We start from the raw sequence: 27,613 nt of genomic DNA, 5'->3' as shown, positions 1-27,613 counted from the left end.
ACCTTCAAGCTAATGCCTCCCCTCATTTTTCAGCCTTTAGAGCAAAACTGTCTCCTTAAATGGCAGCTATAATATCACACAGACTTGCCCTCCTCTCTGAGAGGGAAAGTGGACCAGGAAACAGTAGGCTTAACAGGGAGAAAAGGGTATTATTAGCTTGTTCTGGCACTGCTCCTCTGGCGCTCCAGGCTAGGTGGTTAATTTGATTCCAGTGCTTGGTGCTAACACTAGCCTGACACTCCACATTGTGTCACTTAACTCCTGTCAGCATGAGGAGATGTGGCACATGTCACATCTGATAGGCTGAGGGGACTTATTGAAACAGCAGGCAATACATATAGTGTGCACAAGAGATGGGTCATATCATTAAAACCACAAGATTAAATCAAGTTGGCACCGACTGCTCCACATTAAATCTGACATTTTCAGAATTGGCCAAAAGCCACCAAAAACCCAGTGGTCATGCAGTACTTCTCCCAGCTTCTGTCTCAAAACCTGCCAATACCAATTACTCACAGGGTCAGCAGAGGCCATAATGCACCTTTAAGTCTCCCATATACACACACATAATGTCAAAGTCCTGTTTTTTCTCACCAGTACAAACAATAGCCATTACCCACCAGGCCCAAGGAGTCTGCTACAACAACAAAAGGCCTATTAGATCTGCCACGCACCAGTGGTGGCCCCAATTACAGCTACTTCTCAGGTAGCTCTGGGTGGCCGCGGCTATGCTAGGCTAGTCACGTTCGCCAGCCATGCTGCAATTCATCTTCAGAGATTACCTCAACGCAACAGCTAGCAATTGTATTATCTATGCTTTGTGAAGCAGTAATGACAGGCAGCTCGCATTTGGATGATGAATTGCACGATAATGTTTCAGTGTATTTAGAGTTTGCCTAATGGTTAGAGTCGTCTATGATAATGATGTTTGGTGATGTTTTTATGTATTTGTGTGTTTGCCTGTTCACATGTGTGTCTTTCAGCTTTGTTCAACCTTATTCCTGTGGGCCTCAGAGTTGTCGCCATTCAGTCCGTGAAGACAGGGTTATACATCGCCATGAACGGGGAGGGCCATCTGTACACATCAGTAAGCAGGCTCTTCTGTTCTATTGTCAAATAAATGAGCATGTCTTGATAATGTACTTTATTATGTTGGTACATAAGGGCACACAAAGGACTGCATCACACACAATCACAATGCATTATGTTAAATACGTGTCCCGATTTAAGGTGTGTTTGTATCTGTATTATGTGTGTTGTATATATAAAATATAATAGAGATTCAAATATAGATGTAGATATGGATTCAACAACATGACAAGGAGGACACTTTTTTTCCAACAAGGGGCCCTGAACAGTCCTCAGATATTTACCACGTTTGCAACAGGATAATTGCATTTCACTGAAGGTTAGGGATCCTATTAAGCAGAAATTCATGCATATAGATTTCTATTCATCAGGTTAAATGCCCCAAGAGTTTTCATCCCAGATGAAAAAAAAAAAAACCATTTACATCAGGTGACATAATTCAGGACGAACTCATATTTTGCTTTCTCACAGGGGATCTGCGTTCGTGCTATTAGAGAGTAGTATTATGTCTGTTAGTGTATAAGAATGAAATAGATGTATGCTATGCAGAGATATACTGTGACAAATATGTTTAGCATCATATAAACGAAGTCTCAAAAACCCCAGGCTTCTGAATACAAAAGTTTGTATTTCGTAGCATAGTCATTGCCCAGCTGCCAGTACACTGCTAATGTACATTTAGCGACATGCTAATGTCAGAGAAACATGTAATCTTGGTTGCCCGTGTAATCAATTTCTCCCCAAGCTGGATCACATTCCTTCTGGAACATTTCCAGCTGTGTTTAAAGGCTTTTATTGGTGACTTTTCATGGTAAAAAGTGATGCTCTACTTTGTTACAGTTGTTTCCAGGCTGCAGGTACACAGCTACATGTAGCTACATGCTAACATCTGGAAAATATAATCATGGTTGGCAATGTTGTTTATTTCTTCATGATTTCTGGTCATATTCCTGCTGGAACATGCCCCGTTATCATGCCACCATAAAAGTGCCACTATTCTCTGTTTCAGTTATTCATCAGCTGAGAGTACGCTGCTAACGGGCATGATGCTACATTCTAAAATCAGGGAAACATTTAATCCTGGTTGCTGATTTTGTAAATTTCTCCCCGATTTTGGACCAGATTCCCGCTGGAAAGTGTGAGATTGTGTTTAGAAGCTTTTATAGGTTATTTCTAAATGGAGAAAATGTAGTTATACTCTGATTAAGTCATTCCCTGACTGCCAGTACACTGATAATGTACATTTAGCTACATGCTAACGTCAGAGAAACCTGTAATCTTGGTTGCCAATGTTGTTGATTTCTTCACGACTTTGTATCAAATTCCTCGTGGAAGATGTCCAGTTGTCATACCATAGTAAAAACTGTTGCAAAATCTGTAATCTTCGACGCTGATGTTGTACATTTCAAACATTACCCAGTTTTAGATCATATTCCTGCTGGAACATTTCCGGTTATGTTAAGAAGCTTTTCTTAGTGATTAATGGGAGATAGTGCTGCTTTACTCCGTTACAGTCGTTCCCCAGCTGCCAGTACACTGCTGCTAACATACATTTAGTGACATGCTAACGTCAGGAAAACCCATAATCTTGGTTGCCCTTGTAGTCAATTTCTCCTCAGTTTCAAATGCTTTTCCCGCTGGCACATGTGCAATTGTGTTTAGAAACTTTAACTGGTGATTTTTAACAGGAGAAAATGTTACTATACTCTGTCAAAGTCATTCCCCAGCTGCTAGTACTAGTACTAGCTAATGTACACTTAGCTGTATGCTAGCATCAGGGAAACATGTTATCATGGTTGCCCTTCTTGTTAATTTCTCCACAGTTTCGGATCATATTCCTGCTGGAACATATCCAGTTGTGTTAACACACTTTTATTAGTGAGTCTTCACAGAAAATGTGCTGCTATACTCAGTTACAGTCGTTCCCAGGCTGCAAGTACACTCCTACATGTAGCTACATGCTACCATCAGGGAAACATAAACATTGTTGCCGATGTTAATTTCTCCCTATTTTAGATCATAATCCTGCTGGAACATATCTGGTTATGTTAAGAGTCTTTTACTAATGACTTTTCATGGTAAAAAGTGCCGCTTTTATGCGTAAAGGTGCTCACAGACTTGTGCGTACTATAAGCGGAGCGGACTCCGCAAGGAATGTCCACAGTCATTCGGGCTTCCATAGTTGAGCGCACTTCCGCGTTGTAGTTTCCTGTAAAAATGTCCGTGAAAAATCCCCGCGATGTGAAAAATACACGCCGAGCAGTCTTTTGTGTGACACTGGTGTGCGGAGCGGAGCACAGGGCTTGCGGACCTCTGCTTTTAGTCCGGACAGACCTCCGTGGAGTCCGCTCCGCGTACGTTCCGCCCGAGTATGTTTGGACCTTAAGAGTCGTTTCTAGGCTGCAAGTACACTGCTACATGCTAACGTCAGGGAAATGTAATCTTGTAGTTAATTTCCCTGCAGTTTGGATCATATTCCTGCTGGAAAATGTCCGGCTGTGTTTAAAGGCTTTTATTGGTGACTTTTCATGGTAAAAAGTGCTGCTATACTCTAGTACAGTCGTTCCCAGGCTGCTGGTACACTGCTATATGTAGCTACATGCTAACGTCAGGCAAGCAATCTCAAACGGAACGTCTCAGACAGAGGGTGAATACAGGTGCTCCAGCACAGACAGTATGAGGAAAATAAAATGTTTTGTGATCATCGAAGGCTGTAAACATGTTCTATTACAAACCCAAAACACGTATGTATGTATGAATGTGAAAACAAGCATTATAGGTCCCCAAGTGTCTGAAATACAGCGCTGTTGTTGACCGAAGGTAGGACATCAGAGCAGCCATTCTTTTTCACTCTGTAGTCACCCACTGTTATTGACTGACTCTCTTCAGAATAAACAAGGCCTCTGCAGGCTAGAGAGCCAAGGGGGTGATAAGACCTTGCCCGGCACAGATAGTGCTTCTCGTCTCACTCCTCCACTCTGTCCTCTCCCAGTCATTCAAATCAATCAGCAGGAAGAACATTGGGAGTGCTGCTCCTCTCCCAGACAGGAGTATCCATCAGAATCACTGTCTCCTCTTCCCTCTGTCCTCATGTTCCTAATCCTCAGAGCGCAGAGCAGGGATTGCCATCTTATTCTTCATTTTATTACCTTGGAGGTTTAGAGGGGCTACTTCTCTTACAGTACAATGCACCGGTATTCCACTGGAATTCTCTCATACTTAATCACTGCTTGACTTAAGCCAGGAAATGAAATTCATTTTAGGAGGATTGACCTAGAATCCTATGGATGTAGTTAAGGAATGGCACAGTAGGGATTATGAATTAATATATTCTATGGGTGCTTTTTATACCACATAACACACTGGACAGTATAATTTGCACGATGCGTTGATTACACTCAGTCTTTTTCGCTTGCAAACACACACTTCAGCACATGTGATAGCATAGCAAGAAATATAAAGCCTAATTGTCAGACCTAAATTTTAAAGATATGCACACTTTAAACAACATGTTTTTATTATTATTAACCCACTGTGAAGGGCAATAAAAGCAAAGGCAAAAAGACAACATTTAAAAATTTGCAAAACCATAGATAAAGGATAAGGATAGATCTGAGAAAAGGTTTAAAATGGTTTAGAAACAATTTTAAACCCAAGAATATGGAGCAATATTATTTAAATGCAGTACAGATAATCTCTGCAGTTCAGTGCTTCCTCTACATAATTAGTGCAGATAATTGATTTAGATCTGTATTAGGATTAATGCCCAGCACATACATTAGTAGTTACAGCTGCATAAGTCATAAATCTGACTATAGAGCTCCAGATGTGGCACACACAGGCCAGTCACCAGGAGAAGATTGTACATTTCTGCACACCACGGATATGTTACAGTTGTGTCTTTCATATGAATCATATCAGTATCATATCAATGTTTCTGAAGTGATGTTGCGTATGAGCTGACTTTGTCATCTGGAGGTGGAGGGGATGGTGACTGGCGTGACACCAAGGTAAGACAGCTGCCAAGCTTCAGGCTCCTGCAGGTCACTGTTACAGCGGCTTTTGTGCTGCAGAATCTCTGTGATATTAGCAACCCATCACCACTTCTCTTGCGGCTTTAGTGCCATTGAACAGGGGTGTTTTTTAATCGACCCCTCACCACTTTTCCAGTGGGTTTTATGCAGCAGTACATGGGTGTTTTTTTTAGTGACCATTCGCTGCTTTTTGTTGTTGTTGAATGTGGAAATTTTTTCTGTCGCCGCATTTCCAGTGGCTTTTGTGCCACGAAAGTAGGTGTTTTCGAGGGACTTGTCGCCACTTTTCTGGGGAGTTTTGGGGCCGCTAAGCTTGGGTCTTTTTTGCAAACAGTCGCTGCTTTACTAGCAGCTTTTCTGATGTTGACAGTGGGTGTTTTTAGAAACCTGTGGATGCTTTTTTTACTGGTTTTTGTACCCCTGAATGTGGGTGTTTTTTAGCTACACATTGGGCTTTACTAGCTGCTTTTATGCTTTGGATGTGCGTGCTTTTTAGTTACCTGACATTCTTTCAACAGCAGCTTTTGTGTTGCCAAATGTGTGGTTTTTTAGCTACCTATTGCTGCTTTTCCACAGCTTGGGCTTCCAAATAAAAAATGATATTTTTCTAACCATAACTAAGTGATTTTTGCAGCTAAAATAACCACACTTTAATGACAGCATAGTTAGAATGAATAAATAAATTGTTTAATTTCATGTCTGGCCGTTTCAACATGGCCCACCCGTTATGGGATTATGGGTGGGCCGCACTTTGGAAAGCAGAGCTAAATGGTAAACAAACATAGCACCACACCGGTAAGGTAAGACAACACGTTTACATGTCATTTTCTATATGTTCTCTGACATTTATCCTAACGATATGAGGCGGTCTTTGTGGAAAAAAAGCTTGTTTAGTGGACTAACTTTGCACTTGAAGGTTACCCGTTCACTTACGCTACGCTAGGTCTTACGCTACTATGCGCCCCGGCTGTATCTAGGCTAACGGCTAACATGCTAACTATTATTTTTATGTCACTAGTCACTTGAAACAAATTTAGGACGATAGGAGACAGGTTGAAATAAACTGAAATTTCCCTTTAAATTGAATCACATATTAGCAGTATTTGTCAACCCGTGTTATACTGTCGACCTTTTATATCTCTTGTTTGTAGATTCAACTTGTGATTGCTGTTGGTCCACAAGAATTGTGTTTAGCACATGGTATTTTAGTTTCCCATCATGTGCCACGTCTTACATTATCAAATTGTGAAGTGTTTTGATGTCTGGTAGTTGATAACATGTGGTCTGGCACCTCTGTACTGCCTTGATTGTTTGTGAAAACTCACATCCAAGTGTTAATTGCCAGACGTGCTTTACAGATAATAATGCTGCTGCTAAGTGGCTTTCAAGCTCACCTACAGCCCTGCTTCTGCAGCAGTATTTGTAATAGTGATTACGTTACTTCAGAGAACTTTTATCGTGACATGTTTTTCAGTTATTTTGTCTGCTGGACGAGCAAAAGTGTTGTGAAGTGGGTCTTGACGAGCCTGTTCGGGGTGACGTGTTCCTCCAGCACAGTTTGCCCTGTTCCTCTCTTCACACAGCTCCCCTGCTCCATTTGCAGCTTATTTCTGTGCTAATGGAGATTCTGATCAGACCTCAACTACCCAGCCACCCACTCAAAGGTCTCTTTCTGCTCTTTAGTGTGTGAATTACTCCGGTAATGGCAGCCTTGTAAGATGTTCTTCATCCTCCTCCTCTTCCTCCTCCTTCTATCTGCCTCTTCTGTGCTCCTCTGTAAGCAAGGTACAACCATTCCTCCCATTATCGCTCCGTTCCTTCACGAGCGAGGGTCTGACAGTCGACCTTTTCTACCCATTAAGGGCATTTGATTATAGTGCACTCACATTTTCAGAAACTACTTTGAAGGTTATATTAATGCAGAAGAATGCGTTGCTGCTGAGCCGGTGGGGTGCACAGTATGTAGGGAAAATCTGCAAAAAAAACAACCTGTTTGTATGAGAAAAAGTGCTCGTTCTTGATATGTCCTCATTTCCCTGCAGCCTGGTCATTTTTATTAACCAGAATTCACTCAGTCAGTTGTTATTCTTTCACAATAATACATTACTAAGGCTTTTACCATGATGACGTGCTTTGATAATGAGTGACACTCAATTTTTTAAACGGAGGAGGTAAATCAAAAGGAGAGTGCCACTCTTTGAGGAAATAGATGGAAAGCCCATTCAAGGCCTCTGGTAGTGCATCATATTCTTTTGTGCGAGGCACCTAAGGCGCAGCGTGCGGCTCGAATGACAGAGATAGCATCAAAGTGACTGTGCAGCCCGGCACAAAGGACACACCATGGAATAAAGGGGAGTTCAATCATCTCACCCCTTTTTTTAATCTGCTCCTTTTGTATCTAAGCCAATAAACTCCCAGCTAATTTCTCCTCCAGGCTGCTCCCTGGATCAGACATTTCTTCTGAAATGTAATAAGGGGAGAGCTTGTTGTAGGAGGTAGCGGGAACAGGACTTGTGCTTGTCTCTGGGTAAATGCAATAAAAGTCTTTACACCAAAACAGACAAATTCAAACGAGATAAAACATAAAAACCTTAATTATTCTGTAGGGACTGTGATATTCAATCTCCCCAAAAAGCAAACAAGGAAGTGTTGGATTGTATAGTTTTGTTACACATGATGAAATGATGGTGCCAGAGAATGCAACTCCCCAGTGCTGATTTTGTTGTTGTTTTCCTGTCCTGCTAATACAGTCTCCTACCATCTCTCATGTGTAAAGGTTGGGCATTTCATGGTCGGCTGGTTTTCTTTAGAGCTACTTCCCCGTTCCCTCCCTTCACTGGCGTCTCTCACTGCAGGCTTTCTTTATCAGGAGTCTGCACTTGTTAGTGCTACCTTTCATGATTGTCAAATTGACTTGCCACATCACTTGAGTGGCCCTTTTAGAAATGGAATCCTTGAGAGGACCAATCTGGAGCAGTGCAGTGGCTTTAGATTCACTTGTTAGAGGCTGTATCATCAGCGGTATGAACACAGACGACTGAGGGCATCTCTTTCCTGTAGTGCCCAATTCAGAACGTATGAAAGCTCCGAGGAGCTTGATGTGAGGGCTCCCTCAGTTTGCATCAGTATGTAAATGAAAGCGCGTGGCGGCTGTGTGCAGGGAAGAATAGAAAAGAGCGGCTTATTCAGGAGTCAGTGGTGTGAAACCAAGAGAGTCCTTTGAGAAGCCACGAGTCCCCCGGGTTTGGGTTTTTGATATTTTCCCCCCAACATTCTTATTCATCTTCAACCTCTTTGGCCGTTTTTCTAATGCTGCTCTCAAATGTTCAGCCTGTTAGGGACATCCTACCATGGACGCCCTCTGCTCCTTTGCTTTCATCTTCAGGTGTCTTGCAAGAGACCTGGCATTTCATGGGTGGAGAATTCAGTTTCACCTGATATTAAAACGACCTTTAAGTGTGGGATTGCATAGAGATGATACACCATCTCATCTAGTTGCATTAGTGTGAATCAGCAGGTTTTTAGAACATTGCAGAACGGCGCATTGCAAGTAGTTGCCTGTTTCAACTTGTCTCATCACAAATCTTCTGTCTGAACTGGGCTTAAATTCAAATAGATATGAAAAACGTTATTGTGGCTATGCATTTGCGTAAAGGCATCAGAAATATAAATACACGGGCATCAACAGAACTGTGGCGCCTCTTCACAAGTGTGTACAATCACACGTGTGTTCATGTGTTCACGTGCACGTTAAGGCCAAATGCAGCATCGTTGCCCAACAGATGGCTTTGTGTGAGCATGTTTTATTGGTGTTAATTACAGTTGTGCCATGAATGAAAATGATCTCTGTAACAGTTTCATGGTGTTTAATGGAAGAAGAAACACTCAAGGTGGGTTGTCAGGAGCATCCCTGGCCTGCCTCTCTTAATGCAAATGTCTCTGGCATTTAGATGTGAATTACTGGTAATCTCACGTTTGAAAACTACTTAAACGTTTGCAGCAACTGTTTCGACAAGGAAGGAAGGTGATTCATTATTCAAACATCGTCTTGATTGCCGTCTCCTCACAAATATGAAGAAGAGTCATCATTAGCCTGGAAGAGAAAATAACAAGTAGCTGAAGTGGCACAAAAGTGGCACTCGTAAATGAAATGAGCAGAAAATAGGTGTCTCTTGTGTCATCATTTAGGGATTAAAACTTACTTAAATGTTATTTGTTATGAACTGTGCTCCTAAAAACTTCCTGTGGATGTCTTAAACCACTCAAACAAACTCACAGACAAACATAAAACACAATAAGAGCAGAAGCAGAGAAGGGTGCCCACCATTATATCGTCCCAGTCCCACAGATCTGTGGTACCTATAGTAATTACTCAGATGATTTTGCCTCTAGAGGAGTGTCGGGCTCCGAGTCGAGGTGGGGGGGACCTCATTATTTCCAAAGCGGTGCTCTCTCCTGCCTTTAATGCAGTGTTAGTGTCAAGAAGGGTGGCGGCCATAAGGGCTGGAGGGAGAGCAGCTTCATGCATTAATGAACAACAAGGTCGGAGGTAGGCGTCAGAGCTGAACTGGTGAACTGTTGGTCGGGGCCAAGAGGAGCTAAGAATAGACACACCAGTCCTTCAGCCATTTAATATCACTGTGGTTATTAATGGCTTAGTAATGGATGGACTCTCTTGGCTTATTAAAAAATGTTACAGGTTGGAAAACACACATTGGCAGGGTATTGTTATTTGGCAGAATCATGTTAGTTCAGAGTGGAGTTGTCGTTTGGGATGTGCCAGAGGAAGCAAGAGTTGTGCATCACAGCAGTGAGTCACCCAGCTCAAAACAGGGAGTCCCCCCACAGTGTGTTTGGCTATACTCATGGGGATTATGCCTCTCTGAACAATAAATCATAAATATACAACACAGCTGATTTGTCCTCTATCTCTTTCCAGGTCAACAGCTTAAGGTCTATTAATGTCACCGCTCCCCTTGCTCCTCAATCACTCTGCTATTCCCCTGTTTATTTAAGGCAATTAAGAGTCGGCAAGTGCAGCTGTTTTCCAAATCACTGGTTTACATGACACATATTTATGATATGCAGCGTAGCAGCGGAGCGGCTGAGTTCGCCGAGAGGAATACCTGGGGATACATAATGGATCAGGGAAAGTCTTTTAACACTCCAGAATGTCCAGAATGTCACCATCCACCTGCCAAGTTGTGCACCAGTGGGTGAAAGGCTTTTACATGGTCCCATACTTTCAGACGTCTTGGTAGAATTTTAAGATCATATGTGACATCTGAGTACAAATTGCTAGATATTTATCATGTAAATAAATGGTTTTAAAATCCAACTGTTAAAATGTATGTTACATTCGGACAATGTAGCTGTTTAGTTGCCAAATAAATGCCAGACAATTTGATTCCATTCAATTTATTTGTAACAGGAAATCATAAATATGGATTTAGTAAAAGGAATAGTTGTCGGTTCCTTCAGTATTTAGTAGGGGTGGGAATCATCAGAGGATCCACAATACGATATTATCATGATAAATAGAGTATCACGATAAAATATATTGCAATATATTGTGATTTATTACCTTTTTTTCAACTGTAAATTATGTCCCAAAGGAAAGTGGACTAAAAAAATCAATTACTTACATTAATTTTGTAGGCTACCTTAGGTTTAATTTGTATTTGTAATATTAATAATTAATATAATGAAAAAAATCAACGCTTGGCACTTTGTGACGATACGATATTGCCACGCTAAAATATCACAATACTATGCTGTATTGATTTTTTTTCCCCTCATCCCTAATATTTAGTAGTGGTAATAAATAATAAATGTCAGTGTTTAGGATATGGCAGGGTCATCATCCAGTCTCCTTAAGGTTTGACGATAGGAGGTCCGTCTGAGCCTGGTGTAACCGGTACCTTCTTCCCGACCTCAGCAGCATGAAAAGGCAGTTATCCGGGTTGCTGGGGTCTTTAATGATTCTCCTAGCCTTTTTTTGGCAGCGTTTGGTATAAACATCCTTTATACAGGGTAGAGTAGCACCTAGAGTGTGCTCAGTTGAACAAACCACTCTTTGAAGGGCCTTGTGGTCGTGTTCGGTGCTGTCTCCATACCAGGCAATGATATTCCCCATGAGGACACTCTCGATGACATGGGAGTGGACATTTCTCAGTATTTATTCAGTATTTGAGTATTTTGAGCCCAGGTCAGGCTCCCAGTGATGTCGACACCAAGGTATTTGAAGCTATCCACCCTTTCCACCTAGGACCTATTGATGTTAAGGGGAGCATAGTTCCTAGCTTTGCCCCAAAGTCCACTATCGTCTCCTTAGTTTTGCTGACGTTCAGGAGTAGGCTGTTGTCCGGACACCATTGGGTCAGGTCAGGCTGCCAAGTTGACCAGCGGAAGAGCATTGTGCATTAAGATGGCTAGCATTAGCGTGAGAGGGAGCATCGGAAAGATTCAGCCATGTATGTTTGAACCTGGGTCAGACACTCAGATGAGGAGTCTGTTGTGAACCAAGATCAGCGACTAGTTAGCGTATCAGGATGTTAACTGTAGTTAGCATCTTTTATTCATGTTGTTTGTTAGCTTGTTAGCTTGCATGCTAATTGGCATTTGCTGACACAGCATCAGTGGTTTCTAAACATACAATAATATCTGCTATGATCTGCTATGAAAAGTTCACACTCTACCATGTTTGCTGTCGAAACGTAAACTATGTTAATGCAAACTCTCTCAGGTTTCTTTGCCGGTGTTGTGTCAAAATCTGCTTCTCCATTGATTGATATGTGTTTCCCGTATAAGACGGGGATTGGCTTTCGTATCTTTGATGTAACAAGTCTAGGTTACCCAGGGCATGTTTGAACCTCAGCTTTAAAGGGAAGTGCAGAGAAATGTGAAAGAACTTCTCTAGTGACAAACTGTGCACAGATTCAAGTCACTATAGTCAAGGTCATTCTTTTGAGGGGACATAAACATAAAGAAAACACATTTTTGAGCAGAGTGGGGCTTGAAATAATTTAGTTTTCACAGCCTTGTTTATTCACTGTGTTCATAGAAACAAAGATGAACTCAGCCATTAAGGTTTCCTCACGCAGAAAAGATGGACTGTTTATTTTTTTGATAACTTGATAACTGCATAACTCATAAATGCTCAGACAAGCTTCATATTTGGTTATTCGTGATGCTATGTATACATGCAATTCATATTCTGTCACACTAATTTGGTCACACATGTCCGGATTTGGTTCAGTTATAAGGCACTTGGGGAAGAGCTGTTTTGCAGACTATGATGTAGAGCCGTAGAGGCAGCTCCGTGTGGGAGTATGTCTTCATTTGCACACCATACTTCTTGCCTTGCTTTCAACGACATCAGGCTCGCTCTGGCCCGACTCTCACACATGGGCAAATATTTTTGCTAAGCTCGCTGCTTGCTCCGAACACCTTGGAAAACACTGCTTGTATTAGCAATTTATTTTTAGAAATTAGGAATTTTGTATTTTGAAAATTAGAATAAGGGTAAAAGTCTGGAAACACAAATATCTTTCCATACTCTCTTTTATTTTTTCCATACTTATCCAGACCTAGTAATCACTAAGATCAAATTCCATACTTTTCCATATTGAATAACAACCCAGACTTTAAAACGTATTGTAAATGGATTTTAGTGAGATTCCAGCAAAGCTCTCTTCTTTAGTTCTGTTGGATATGTGTAGTATGGGAGCACTGAGTTCAGGCAGAGCACTAGAGTCATGCATGCATTAGCTGATTGGCATCAGCTGCTTCATTGGTGCTTCACTATCAATGGATCACTTGTTCGCCTTTTGACGACCAGCTGACTCATATAATTCAATCATACTTTATAACCATCTTTTTCCCAAATTACTCTGCTGATTCTCTCATGCTAAAGCATTTCTTGATGCAAATAGCTAATTGCTGATTTAACTAAAATTTAATTTCCATGTATGTGTGTGTGTGTGTAAGGGGGGAATCATTCTCCCAGCAAAACCTTTTCTTTAAAGGCCCAGACACACCAAACCAACTTCAGAGTACTATTGTCGATGAAAGCCCCCTGTTCAGTCCCCTGACTTTGCCATGTCTTGGCCACAAGTTGCACATGAACACACCCCAAAGACTACAGCCGATGGCCAGCCGGCCTGTATGTTTTCCACCTGCATGAGAGGAAGTAACTCCCCACACCAACAGACGGCGGTAGTCTGTATTCGCCATTCAAGAGGGGAAACTGGCCAGTGAACAATAACACAAACTATCACAGAATGTGTCTGCGTATGAGCTCAGTGGCTAAAGAAAAATAATCTTACCTTACGTAACAACTTTGTTTTGACCTCACTCCCTTTTGACAACAGGTATTTGTTTACTTTCCTCACTTCTGTTTCTCTTCTTGTGCGCTGAGCTGAACTGCCAATCAGAGTGATTAATTCGCTGATGGCTGCCACCGCCAATTAAACATGCTGATTTGGCAAAAAATAACAAGATCGAGGATGACGGGCAACAGTGCAGGACACACCACATGAACTAGGGCGACCGACACTTACCAACAACTGACCGTTGGCTTTGTCTGCCAACAGATAAACAACTTCAAGGATGCATAAAAGGGATTTCTGGGATGTCCACATATTTGTCTGTCTATTTGCTATAACCTGTCAAGTCCTTAAGTATCTATGACCAAAATAAGTCCTCCTAATCCCCTCTTCTGGTGTCATAATTTCAGACCAATCCTGAAACCTGAAGCATACTGTAAGTGTCTAATATACTTGCACACAACTTCAACGTGTGTGCATTGGGACAGTGTTGCATATAACCAGGAAATACATGGTGGACAAATAAAACCTGGAAATGAAAACATATTTCTCAAGTGACAAGCTGTTCATATACTGTTTTTATAGAACTGTCTGCCAGCTTTTGCTATCAAATTCTTTGCTGTAGTTTTAAGGCATTGCTCTGGTGATGGCCCCACCTCAGTGCTACAAAATGTCCTTTACCTCCTAGTGCTGTAATGTACAGTTGCACAATTATAAACATGTGCTGAGAGCTTCCGTAAGCATATGTGGACATCCCAGAAATCCCTTTTCTGCATCCTTGAAGTTGTTTATTTGTATCTTCATATAAGCATGTTCCAGCTGTATTTCTCCTCCGTGAGTGGGCCGACTTTCCACCACGGTGGCCATCAGCCAACTATCGATCTGTCAGCTAGAGCTTACGCTGAATCTCCCCCATCCATCTGGGATAATCTTTACATCTATATTAAAATGGAGTGGCCAAAAACACACAAAACAGGGGTTTGTCGGCTTGGTATGGAAGCTGTGGAGAAAGCTATAAATTATGTGCTGCTGACAGATAATGGGAAAGCAGGAGACTGGAAAGAATACAAATACAGCATCGACTGGTCGGGAGAAGGAGAGTATGGAGGGGAAAAAGAGAGAGGGAACTCAGAAGTGTGTTTGGCAGGGAATACCCTGCTGTGGTCAATATAATCAGTGTAGCATGCAGGCAACCTCTGCGTGTTGCCCCCATTTGTCAGTCGGTCCTTCTGCTAAAAGCGTTCACCATTTTGAGCAACACAAAAACACATCATCCAACAAAACCAAAAGCCCTTTTGAATCTCACACAAACACACAGAAATATTCATTTATTAACAGCAGTTTAAAGAAAACCTAGTATTTGTGATCTCCATGGCCTTGTAATAAGCTTTTTAATAGACAAGGGAGTCCTAATCTATCCATGAGTGCTGTGGTTCACCAACAGACCTCCTGTTAATACCTCCACCTGCTCCTTATTCTCTACACTAAGTGCTTGGATTGTTAGATACTGAATAACATGTTCCAAATTATGCTAAATTGTGGTTTTGATTATGTATTTCATTACCACAAGTAATCATATTTTAATACCACTCATGCTGCATGGTAATCGAAAATGATTACCTTGTATTTTTGAGTCAAGAGCTTTCAATCGTGAATTAATAAATAACAAACCAATAAAAGATTAGAATAACCTGCTTCTGAAGGCCATTTGAAAATGTTTAAAGTCAACACCAAAAGGCCTTTTCGGCAATTACTTTTAATCTCGGTGAAGCGATGTGAAGAATATGTCTTTATATTCTCCAGCCAATAGTGGCCTGGGAGAGAAAATAACACATTTTTTATTTTGAGTGGCACATTTGCTAATTACTTTCTGTCAGGAGCTCAACAAAATAAAACACTGTAGCTGAAATTAACATTCACAGCTGCTGTCACTAAGTTGCTTGGATTTGAAGTGGATATTGGCCTAAAGCCTGCCCTGCTGCTGCTGCTGCAGGGGAAACAGCTAGGCCTCAAGCAATTCAGTGGTGACAATGACGACAATGAGAGGTTGTTACTGAAGGAATAAGGCTTTCAAATAACACTCACTGTCCTATATATAAACAGATCGGTCATACAGTAACCCTTGATCAAGTTTAACTTACTTCTGGAGTAAAACAACCCAACAAGTTACATTTGTACATTATTTTGTAGCAGCTATGTTCAAACTTAACATTTCTCTGGTGAAGGTGTGGTTAGGTTAAGGCACCAGAAACACATGGTCATGGATGGAAAAGATCATGTTTTGGCCTAGAACACTCACGTTTGGTGTTACAAAAGGGTACCATGGCTCAAACACAGGAGGTGGCTGTGGATCGGAGGGAGAACAGGTCATCCACCAAAGTCCTGTTTCCAACAAGCAGTACGGTGCGGTTCAGTTCGGTACACTTTATTTCTGTTTCCACTGTGAAAAGTTGTGGATGGTACCAATGGAACTGTTCCGTCCTGTCCCCATTTTGGTCCCCCCTCTGTTGGGGTACCTAGCACACAGAGCTGGAGCTGTGAACACTGCGGACCGCTGATGGGTCAATAGAGGACGCCCACATTTAAGAGTACTGTTTGCGGTGGAAATGCTAGGATCTAGGTACCATGTCTGAAGGGTTACTTCTAGTTCCAAAACTATGATAGCGAAAGTGTTTGGTGGAAACAGGGCTTAATAGCAAGGTTAGCGATTTGATCCCCGGCTCCCCCAGTCTACATGTCAAGGTAACAAGATGCAAGATGGCAAGACATGGAACCCCAAATTGCTCCAGGTTGTGTGAGTGTGTTTGAATGTTTAAAACTGTGATTGAAAACTTGTATGTTGGCCTCAGCCACCGCTGTGTGAATGTTTGTGTGAATAGGTGAATGTGACAGGTAGTGTTAAAGAGCTTTCAGTGGTCGAACGACTACAAGTGCAAGCCCATTTACCATTTACAGCTGACAACTTCATGCTGTGATGTGTTGTAAAAAACACCCAGTTTCAGTGCCACAAACGACACTAGGAAATGCTACTATGTTAGGTTTGGTTTGGTAAAAAAAAACATGCACATCGGGTGCCACAAACTCTGGTAAAAACGTTGTAAAGGGGTTGGCAAAACACAACCGTTTTTGTTGTTTGTTGGTCTGCATCTTGGAAATTGTCTCCCCTAGATGTCACGCCATTAACCATTGCCATCTCCTCCTACTGCCTTTCCCTCACACTAAACCATCTGATAAGGTATCTGCAGCTGTAACTGGAACAATTATAAGTTAGAACCTGTGCAGACTGGTCACTGTTGATTACCTTGATGCTTAATGTGTCTAACTACAGCAGGGAAATGATCAGTTTTGCCAACCAAAAACTGCCACAATACTTTTTGGGAGCAGCTGTAATTTGGTAGGTAGTAAGTCAAATAATCATAGTCATAAGCCGTGACCACAATCGTTGTTTGGGATGCACCCCAGTGCCACTGTCACCTAGCAACCAATACCAAGGCCAGTTGTTTTTGTGTGATGTCTTGAAGCTGTTTGCATTGTTCATTAGCTTGTCAAAGAAACAACCAACCCACGTCCGTCAGAGAATATTTTGAAATAAGTTAGGTTTAAAAATGGTCTGCAGACTTGAATGATTCATCGCTGATGACTGTAACGCTTCCTATTCACCCTTCTAATAGTTACTATTCAAATCAGCGGATACTACCACTCACTGATTCAGTCACTTGTTTTTATAACCTTTGATCTTTTACCTTTAATTGGCCTCAGCAAGATGTATTCACTGCGAGCACTCAGAGCCTCTGTTGATGTCTCCTCGTCTCCAGTGCTGTTGCCTGTATTCTCTTGTTTTCCTTTGAAACAGCTTGAAAAATGTGTGTTCAAAGAGTGGGCCTTTATACTTTTTTTTTTTGTTTTTTTTAACCATGCATGTTTTTGTTAGCAAGTGTGAGTATAAGTGTGTGTTTACACCACTGAGCCGCAGAAATTAAAGAGAAACAGAAGAAGAGTAGGCGCAAGGAACAGGGGATTCAGATTCTCATCTTTGTTCCTGTGTGAGACCCTCAGAGGATATGTCAGTATGTGGAAATGTAGACGGCATCGTTGTCATTTCTCCATGAATACATATTGCAGTAGCTATCAGAGCCTGTTCACTGCATTAATGACCCTAGTTCTGGCCTAATTGCTTTCCCAGTGTGTAAATGTCAAGCACCATGCAAATACAAATGGCAGACTTGTGCTTGTTGCCTCAAGAGCAGTGTAATGTGCAAATGAGCGGTGGAGGGATGAGGGCTCGTAAAGCAACAAGTAGTCCTCAGGAACTCGGTATCCAAACAGTGACTGGATGCGGATCACTTGTAAACGCAGATCGTGCACTTATCAGTCCTCTTGGTTATCTGTTTCTCTCGTTCTGTTATCACAGTTTAGGAGTGCATATATTCAGCCAATTCATATTAGCCTCTTCTGCCTTGTGGAAGTATTTTCCTTATGTGGGCTTCGACCAAAGTTTGTAAAGTACCTTTAATGAGACCATGTTTCCTGTAGGAAGGCCACAACCGTAAGAGAGCCAACACAACCCACAGGCTTACAGTTTGCCTGGGTAATTATTTCTAATTGTTTTTTGAATGTATCACATTTTCTTTTATTATAATACAAAGAAAAAAAATCAGAGTGGATAAATGAATTTTGGCTGTGCAGGCTCATGCACACCTTCAGTTTCTTGATGACAGGTGTACAGGAGAAAATGTCTATCGGCAAGTGAAGACAGAATTCTTGCACGCTGTCCTGTACTTTTAATAAACCTTGCTTTAGAAATACAATGTTTAAATCCTTAGACCTGGCTCAGGTAGAGCTTTTTGGCTTTATCTGATGAAGGTGTAAGGACCAGAATACAATGTTTTGGTCCTGAGACCTTCGCCGGGTAAGGCCAGGAGTTTATTGCAAGTAAGGGACAGATATGGGAATCCTCTCTTCTTTTAAAAAATAGGAATATCAAATATTAGATGGTAAAATTACCACATGGAAGTTGATTTAAAAAAAAGCCGGTGGATCAATTACTTTTGTTACTTAGATACTCGAATATTCTTCAACTATATCCAGTTGCTATAAAATTTGGCACAGATATCCAGGAAGCCCATAGGAAGACTCCCAATGACTAGTGGATCCACTGACATTTTCTCCAGCGCCACCATGACACTCTAATGTACAAGACAAATTTCAGTGGGTTTTTATTGGCAATCAAGTGAGATCAAATCAGATGAAAAAAACAATTTGATTTCGAGTGTCTCGACAACTATGGGATTGATTGTCACAAAATGTGGCACAGACATTCACGCACCCCTTGGGTTGAATTGTAATAACGTTTTATGACCCAATAACTTTTACTCTAAGGCCATCATCGTGTGAAAATTTAAACACCTTCCTGAATGATTTTGAGGTGTGAAATCAGCAGCTCATTTGCAAATCCTCTTTATATCCTTACGTTTTCTCACTCAAAGTAAATTCTGAGTAGTTTTGAAGTATTGGATGGAGAACTGTAGGACGTACAAATAAAAGCCAGATTCATCAGTTAGGACTTGGTGTTACAATCCCTAGAGTATCAGCACGCTTCGTGCCAGACCGTAGGCGTTTCGGCCATGACCACCCAGCAATCATCCCCCAACACATCACCAGTTGTGCATCTCAACATCATCGGGTGTTTCGGCCTTTATCAAAAGACACCCTCTGTTGAGGGAGGCCCACCACAGGCTGGTCAGGCCTGGGTGTGTGTCAGAGGATTGGCTCCACCGTGGTCACCCAGGGGCTCAGATGGGATCCTTTCTCCTCAGCCATTGCCATTGACTTCACCTCTGAGCTGTATCAGCCAGATCCTTGACCATTTTCCTCTGGGCCTGCCCATAAATCCTGATTTCCTTGATGAGCCTAGTGGTGGATATAGCAATGAAGCCCTTGCAGCGCACCTTGATCGGTTGAACCTCAGCTTTCCAGCCTCTAGTTGCTGCCTCAGTTATGTCAGCATAGCGCAATCTCTTGCGTTCAAACGCCTCCTTCATGACAGCCTCCCAAGGGACAGTCATACAATAACTTAGATGATCATATACAATCAGAAAGCACCTTATAATCATGTCAAACAATTTCATCACATAGTAAATGGGGCTTTGAGAGGAATTGGGCTAAAGCCGTCATTAATCAGAGATCCTCAGATCTATCAAACAAACATCTCAAAACAAAATTGGAACCGAGGACTATGGAGCGATATCAGGCGAGAACCATCCTGAACCATAGACCCCGAATTCTGTAAGAAATGAAGCACAGATAGCATCTTGGATTATAGCATAACAAAATCAAATGAAAGTCCACATAGGATATGTGGGAACATAAAATCTGGGTGGAAATCAGTTCAACCCATCTGCTCCTTTTCAAAAAGCCAGGCATGTTTTCATGAAAATCTGATAGTAGCATGATGCTGCCTCCAATGTGACAGAAGTGGTGTCCAAGGATCCTGTATGAAATACTTTTGTCTTGCATTGCTAAGGTTAGTAGATTATCTTTCCTTGATACTATATTGCATTAAGGAAAGATTCATAAAGAGAAATTCTCGAGGGTTACTGTGATTGTATCGAGGTTCAAACCTTAGATGGACTTTTGTGTCATGCCTGCAGGGTTGCAGATCACAGTCTTGTTCAAGCTGTTCTTTGTAGCTGGATCAAAGTCTGTGTGCGTGTGTGTTTGTGTGAAGGATGGGGGTTCTTTTGCTGCGACAAAAAAGTCGTCAATGGCCTGCCTGCAGGTGTAATAGCCACAGCTCTCTCTTTAACTCCACAAGAATCCTTCTTCCTTTCCTATTTCCGCCCGCGAAATGAAAGTAACATTTTATCAAGTGTCACCATTGGAGTTGTAAAAATCAATACAGTGACAGCCCTTACAGAAAGGTTGTAAATCATGAAAATTCATTCCCTTAAATCTGAGCTAATCCTCTCTCCTCTGTGTCTGTGTGGCTCTTCCCACTGTGAGTCAGGCAACACATCAGCTACTGCGGGAGCACCAGAAACTACAAATTCAGGGACAGGTGTGTTTGTGTGCAGCTATACATCATCTGAGAGTGGCACTACTCGAAAGTGTCATGCCTTGTGCAAAACTGTGAAGTATTTCGTCCTGTAGTGAGTCAGACATCTGTGTGAGATTTATTCTGTGTGGAGACAGCATCTTACTCCGTCAGTAGGAACAGCTCTGACCCATACATGTAAATGTTTGTACAGTAGGATCTTGTGGTTATGGCACTTACATCGCAGCTTCACCGTAGAGGACACCAGGTCAGGAGTCTTTATTGTGTGATACACCCACACACATTCTACAACTAGAAAGCTATTTGTACTAGAAAACATGCACATGCACACATGGAAAGGAAGTTTTCACTTGTATAGCTCTTGGAACAAAAAAAACAACACAAGCAGCTGCTTCAAACTGTATCACACCTTTTTTGTTGTATTAAATAACATATGTTCAGTAACGTATTCTACACATCTGCCCATTTAGGACTTAATTTTATAAGGACTATCTAATATTGGCAGAGGCTGTGGTACCAGGCTTCTGGATGGGGGCTGGATTCTCTCCATTGTCAGAGTTGCCTGAGGTGAGGAGCACCAGAAAGGTGCCAGGATTCAAACAGTGTTGGGCAGAGTAGTGAAAATCTATACTCAGGTAAAAGTACAATTAGTCTCACAAGAAATAACTCAAGTAAAAGTGAAAATTAACATTTGAAAAACCAACACACGTAAAAGTCAAAACGTACCTTGTTAATAATTTAATGAAAGTACAAGTTACTTTACTGGTCCATCTATGTCCCAATCCTCACCTATGGTCATGAGCTCTGGGTAGTGACCGAAAGAATGAGACTGTGGATACAAGCGCCCGAAATACGTATCCCCCGTGGGGTGGCTGGGATCAGCCTCAGAGATAGGGTAAGGAGCTCGGACATCTGGAGGGAGCTCGGAGTAGAGCTGCTGCTCCTTCACATTGAAAGGGGTCAGTTGAGGTGGTACGGCATCTGATCAGGATGCGTCCTGGACGCCTCCTACTGGGGGTGTTCCAGGCACATCCCACTGGCAGGAGGCCCCAGGGCAGACCCAGAACATTCTGGATGGATTACATATCAGGTCTGGCCTGGGAACACCTTGGGGTCCCCCAGGAGGAGATGAAAATAATTTCATCTTGCAGCTCTAGACTATTCAAATGTTATCGGACCGAATGACTAAAATCCTAATAGTGGAGCGATTTTCATTTTGTGGGATTGTGATGCTCAAAAAAATGCATCCACTGATTTACAGACATCTCTTTCCCAATGTAAGTCTATGGAAAAAGTCTTTCAGGGCCCGATGACATCATGTGACAGACCCTTGAAGTTGCAGTACTGCTGTTCGGCCAATACAAAAATTGGTGCAGCGCACTTCCTGGGGCCCTGCTTCATGGACACATTACATTATATATAGTTACATCTTAACTAAGCCAATGTTAGCAAAACAGTAGCTAAGTAGCTAGCTAATGTACAGCTAGCTCAAGAAGAGTCCTCCTTATGTCTGTGGTAACCTTAAAGACATTTGGAAAAGGACAGATACGTTGGTTGGTTGCTGACATTTTTTGAAGATTATACGTATCATCGTTAGCCGAATCAAGGCTAACGTTCCTTTATTTATATTATCTCTGTTAGGCTACGTGCCGCCTCAAAGTAACTAACAAAATTCTTTACAGTAAAGAGAGACTAACATTAGGGCAGCACCATGATTTGCATTCAGTAATAAATACACAGAGTACATTACTGATCTCCAGAGGGGGGAAAGGTGACAGTTAGCTGGCAGTGCAATGTTGGCAATGCTGGCTGATAGTCTTGTCATTCTTGGTCTCTGCTGGGACCCTCAATTCATGTTGTTTTGCCTTTATTTATAGCAGTTAACTGTGAATATATCCTTCCATCCCAAACTGTAGTCCTTGCTGCCTCTTTCTTAAAGCTATATTGCCTGAAGTAGGGTTGCAGTGGTATACCGGTTTCAAGGTCTACCGTGATATGAAAGTTCACAGTTATTGTACTGTGTTTGCTTATCAAGGATATTGAAACCTTTATTTTCAGGAAGGAGACACAAACTTCCATTAAAAGTTTCAATTGTGGAAATACAAAGTTTGTTTAACCAAAAATAGCCCCTCTGTTTTCATTCCTTTAAGGGTCATTCTGACTTATAATGATAATAACAATTTTGTGATACCATGAACCCCTGATATTTTCTGAGACTGTGAAAATCTCACACCATTGCAACCCTAGCCTGAAGCCAAGAAATCTAACAATACATGTAACCTTTTGTCCAACTTAGCAAGCTAAGTAAGGTTTGCGGAACCTACGATTGGTCAGTAAAGATATAAACAGTCTTCCGGTCTCTCCATTTCTTGATCTCTACCCCACGCATTCTGCATTAACTTAGATAATGTCATTATCATACCATCAAAGATTAACGTAGCCAACATTAGCCAGCCAACCACATTTTCACCCACAGCACATGAAACTTCAATGTGTTTGTGAAGACCAGAAGAGTAGTTTTTAGAAGCACAGGAGGCACAGCACACACTTTGTCATGTAGCCTATCTGTTGTCTTTTTTAGATTTCGGTATAAAAAGTCTTGCCAGATATGTTCGGGGCTTGTCTTTGGAAGCTGCCTCTTTCAGTGCATTGTGGTCAAAAGACAGATAGTGCTGCTTTTCCTTCCAGGCTGCTGGCAACTTGGCATGTGCTGAAGAGGTGCTCCTCAGGCGCTCCCCTCCTACACTCAATCTCCACATTTAGAGCAGACTGGTAACGAAGGTATAAATGGCAAATGTTGCAGAGTAGAAAGTAGATTACAGGCGCAAAGATTCACTTGAGTAAAGAGTTTTAAAAGGGAACATGAAGAATACTAGAGGAGTATTAGCTCTATAGGAGCCAATGCATGTGAGCTGACTGGAGAATATATGGAGACATGTATCAGTCCTTTTTTGCCACATTGTTTTGAACCAGTTAGAGCTTTTTTGAAATGAAGTCACAGTTGACATTTAATGCAATAGTCCGTCTCAACAAACTGATTAAAATCCTGTATGAAAATGACCTCTGTGAAGAAATGCAGACGGTGCTGTTTTAAAAGACGATCAGTGAACCTTTAGGAATTTCACAGTGTGATATTAAAATTGATTAGAAATTGTGAATAGGCACTTTTATAGCTGTTGTCCTGAGATGATATTGCAGAAAGGCACTGATTAGTATTCTTCTCCATAAATTGTGTTTGGTGCGTTTTGATTATGAGACAGATTACATGTATGGGAATGATGCATCAGGGCTTCACACAGTACAGCTGGATTCTGATGAGCTTTGGGTGAGGTATTGACTACATTCAGTACAGCTTTCCTTCAATCAAATATGGCAGCTGATGGGCAGGGCGGTTGGTTTCGCGGTTCCTTTCTGGCTGACTGGTTGAATCACTCAGCCTTGCAGCTGTAGCCATGCCACATTTTATCCTCAGAGAGAGACAGACTGTCGGGGAATCCTCTGCTGTCTCCCCCTCATGCGCAGACACTCAGGCTGAGTGCTCTGGCTGCTTGTCAGCAGGGTTTCAGGAGGGATGGACACTGTGAAATGGCCCCTCTACAGTCAAAATTCAAAAATACCAAAAGGGAAAGCAGGACTCTCTGTAACCAAATCCCTCAATCCTATTATGTATTAAACCAGGCACTTTGAAGAAATCGCAGCTTTAGCCTAGCTCTTTAGATCCAGCTGTTCAGGTCTTCAAGTTAACCACACTGCACTTCCAACAACTGGTTTAAGTACAACCGTCATCACACGTGTGATAATAACTGTGTGAAATAACTGTCCATAATTAAAGCGGAAATAGATATGTCTATTTATGTAACATCAGCATCCAGATTAACCCCTGCACTACAACCACTGCCAGTGAATTATAACCTCATTGTGACTATTTCATAATATTACCATCCATGACGACCTCTGACATGCATCTCGGAAACACAGACAGCTGTAATCTGCTGAGCTTGATTGTTGTATAAATTTGGCACACTAAATCTGGGCATTAGCTCCTGTGTGTGTGGCCACCAATGGGAATCCTGTTTACAAGGGGGAATATAGTGTTGTTATTATCCTGTCAGTGTTCTTTGGAGGTTTGCATTAAAGGATCATACTGGTACCAGTGGTTTTGCCCTGTGGCAAAAATAACTGGACGCCAACATCACTGTCTTTAAGAGACTGTGCCACACTATTTCTTTAAAGGGCCAGTGTGTAAAATGGGTTGAAAACCGTTGAAAACAGTGACATCAGTGGTCAAATTCTAGATTGCAGGGCTCACTCGCTCACCCCTCCCATCGGGTAAATGACGGTGGCCTCGTAGGGACAAAAAGCCTTGCGTTTTTCAGGAGTAGGTCTATCTAGCGATGAGGTGAATGTTTATTTAGAAATCTAAACCATGTTACGATATTGTAATGAATCCCTCACGAGCAGGAGACCAGAGTAGCGTTCGGGGAAAAGGCCAGTTTATTTGAGCACTCCAAAAACTCCGGTAACACTCCAGGGGATAAAAGACTCTGTCCCAAACTCTGACTCTTCTAGCGTAACACACACACTTCATACACACATACTCATTTACCATGCAGAGTGGGGACCCCCCTCCCCTCTCTGCTCAATCTCCATCCCGCACACTGACTGACAGCGTAGCCTGTAAACAGAGCTCAGCTGTTTATTTAGCCTAGCAATATCTCCGGATTATAGTAGCTGCAATGGACGACTTTGAACGCGATTTTGAAGAGTTTCTTGTAGCGGACACAGACCCAGAGCCATACCTGTTTGAGCCGGAGCATACAGATGAGGAACTCCATTTGTTTGATGCTGAGCGGGCGAGAAGAGAGGCTGAATGCACAGAATGGGATTCGGTGCTACTGCTACCATCGTTGGGGAGATATATCATCAGGAGGAAAAGCGCTGCAGAGAGTGCATCACAAGGACTGAAGTTGCGTCTTCTTTTCCTCGCAGATGACGGTTCGGGTTCATTCTCTCCTGTTGCGTGGTAAGTGTGGTCCATTCGCAAACTTTATAACTACAAAAACTTTTCACTACTCTCTATCGACGAACTACGAACACTCTCTGCTGTTTCCTCCTCCTTCTTCCTTCCTTCCGCTGTCTTCGTTGGTTTATTTATACACACGAAACGCGTTCTCTGGCTGGCTGGATTGTCCACTCGGTCTGCCATACGTACATGGAGGCGCAAGATGGCGACCTCTCTAAAGCAAGACCCTTGCTATATATATACATATATATATATATATATATATATGTATATATATATATATAAAAGCATAATTATAAGGCTACGAAAATCAAACAAATTTTATTTTATAGCAGTTATACACTTATATAAACATATTAATGGGTAGAATATTCAGATTCACATTCAGATTGACAATAAACCATGCCAAATATTACACACTGGCCCTTTAAGCTAGCGCAAAGGTAGTGGTGTCTTGTGAAACTAGACAACCTAAGCATCCATTGGTTCCAACCATGTCAGCCTAGGTAATCCAATAAGGGGCAAAAAACGCTTTTAATTTAGGCAAAATCTTGGCAAGGGAAAAACTGGCACAGGCATTTTCAAAGGGGTCCCTTGAACTATCATCTCATGATATCTGAATGAAAATGGATTCAGTGGCACACCCCTAAACATGAGAAGGGCTTGTTCCCAGTAAATATTTTGTTCCTTACGATCAAAGTACACTTTCAGATTTAAAGCTGTATATTTGTCTTTTTAAGGAAAACGACGTACAGCGTATTTGAAGAACAATCAATCACCTAACATAAAAACACACATGACACATTAAAACAGGATGGCTGTGGAACTCAAAATGTTAACTGTACTGGTATTGGTCCATACACAATAGATAAATAGTAATATTAACTGCAAAATAAGAAACTAAAATACATCAGTATGCGATTCCTCAGTGCTCCATATTGACATAGTGTTCGGCTAGCCTCTGTAAACAACTAAAACAACATAAATGAATTCCTAAAATTCAATTATGGCTTTTGGTTTTGGTGTGAGACCCCAAGATTTTCTGTGGCCAACCCTATGAAAAGTCTCTGGGGGCACCAAGTACTTAACCAGATAACTTTGAAATTATTTAGATATGTGGGATAAAAAATGTGCACATGCTGGTATTTTCCCCTTATATGTTCTTCAGAAGCAGCCCTGGTACGATATCAGGGTACACATGTGCATTAATATATTTTCTTTGTTTATTTTTATTAAGAATATGGGCAGCAGGTGTGGCATGTGGCTTGGGCACTGTGGATATTTAAGATGGTGACTTTCTGTCATTCATCAGAAGTCTGAGGAGGCATAGGCTCCAAACCCCATTCTGCTCTGCATTGAAATCCCTGTAAACTGGAGCTGCTTGGTGTGCAGACTTGTTTTCTACTGTACCAGATGTTTCTTCGATCCAGGACCCACTCCATTGGATGTGTGTGTCTTTTGTACTGTTTTTGGTGCCACTAATAAGCACATTTATTTTAGCTCCACAATTACAAATCATTTATAATTTACATTTTTGTCTACCATCTTTCAACAATCCAAGGCTGCCTTTGGTGTTTGTTAACTTCCATAGGATATGAAAATCAATAAGAAAATGCTTGAAGCTTGCTCTGCCCTTTTAACCACCGGGGTGCCTTAGTGGTTAAGGGTAAAGGCGCTGACCATGAACTGCAGCAGTCGTTGGAGGTTATGATGTATCGTGGGAACATCCCTCATATTTGTAATGGTTTGCACTGTATAAAGTTACAATCAGTGTGGGATTTATTAAGTCTGGTATAAAAGAACCACATTAGGTCCTCGAAATGTTTAAACACTCTTATTCAAATTGGAGACCGCAGATTAAATTTACATTCAGGTCTTTTTGCCATGTGTGAGCTACAATTTTTCACATCTAAAAAAAGACCCTTAAACAAACTGTAAGCAGCTGTGGATAACATCGTTGGTAAGAATCACCAATTGGCCACATATAGTGCAGTAAAGACTTTTAATGTACAGTAGTATCAGAAATGTTATTTTAGTGTGCCTTCAGACATGTATGTATCTCCTATAAGGGGCAAATATCAACATC

At 41.6% G+C, this 27,613-nt stretch overlaps 1 protein-coding gene across 3 annotated transcripts in view; it reads left to right on the top strand.

Moving 5' to 3' along the window:
• fgf14 (fibroblast growth factor 14) overlaps positions 1 to 27,613 on the top strand; it is a 173,685-nt gene that overhangs the window by 120,776 nt on the left and 25,296 nt on the right. For all 3 annotated transcript variants that reach the window (XM_033617130.2, XM_078174639.1, XM_033617131.2), the window contains exon 3: positions 984 to 1,087. In XM_033617130.2, the coding sequence (XP_033473021.1) occupies positions 984 to 1,087 (104 nt within the window). The remainder of the gene's footprint in view (positions 1 to 983; positions 1,088 to 27,613) is intronic.

Source organism: Epinephelus lanceolatus, chromosome 14 (assembly GCF_041903045.1).
Source record: "Epinephelus lanceolatus isolate andai-2023 chromosome 14, ASM4190304v1, whole genome shotgun sequence".
NCBI classification, from domain to species: domain Eukaryota; kingdom Metazoa; phylum Chordata; class Actinopteri; order Perciformes; family Serranidae; genus Epinephelus; species Epinephelus lanceolatus.
This window is presented reverse-complemented; position numbering and strand designations above follow the sequence as displayed.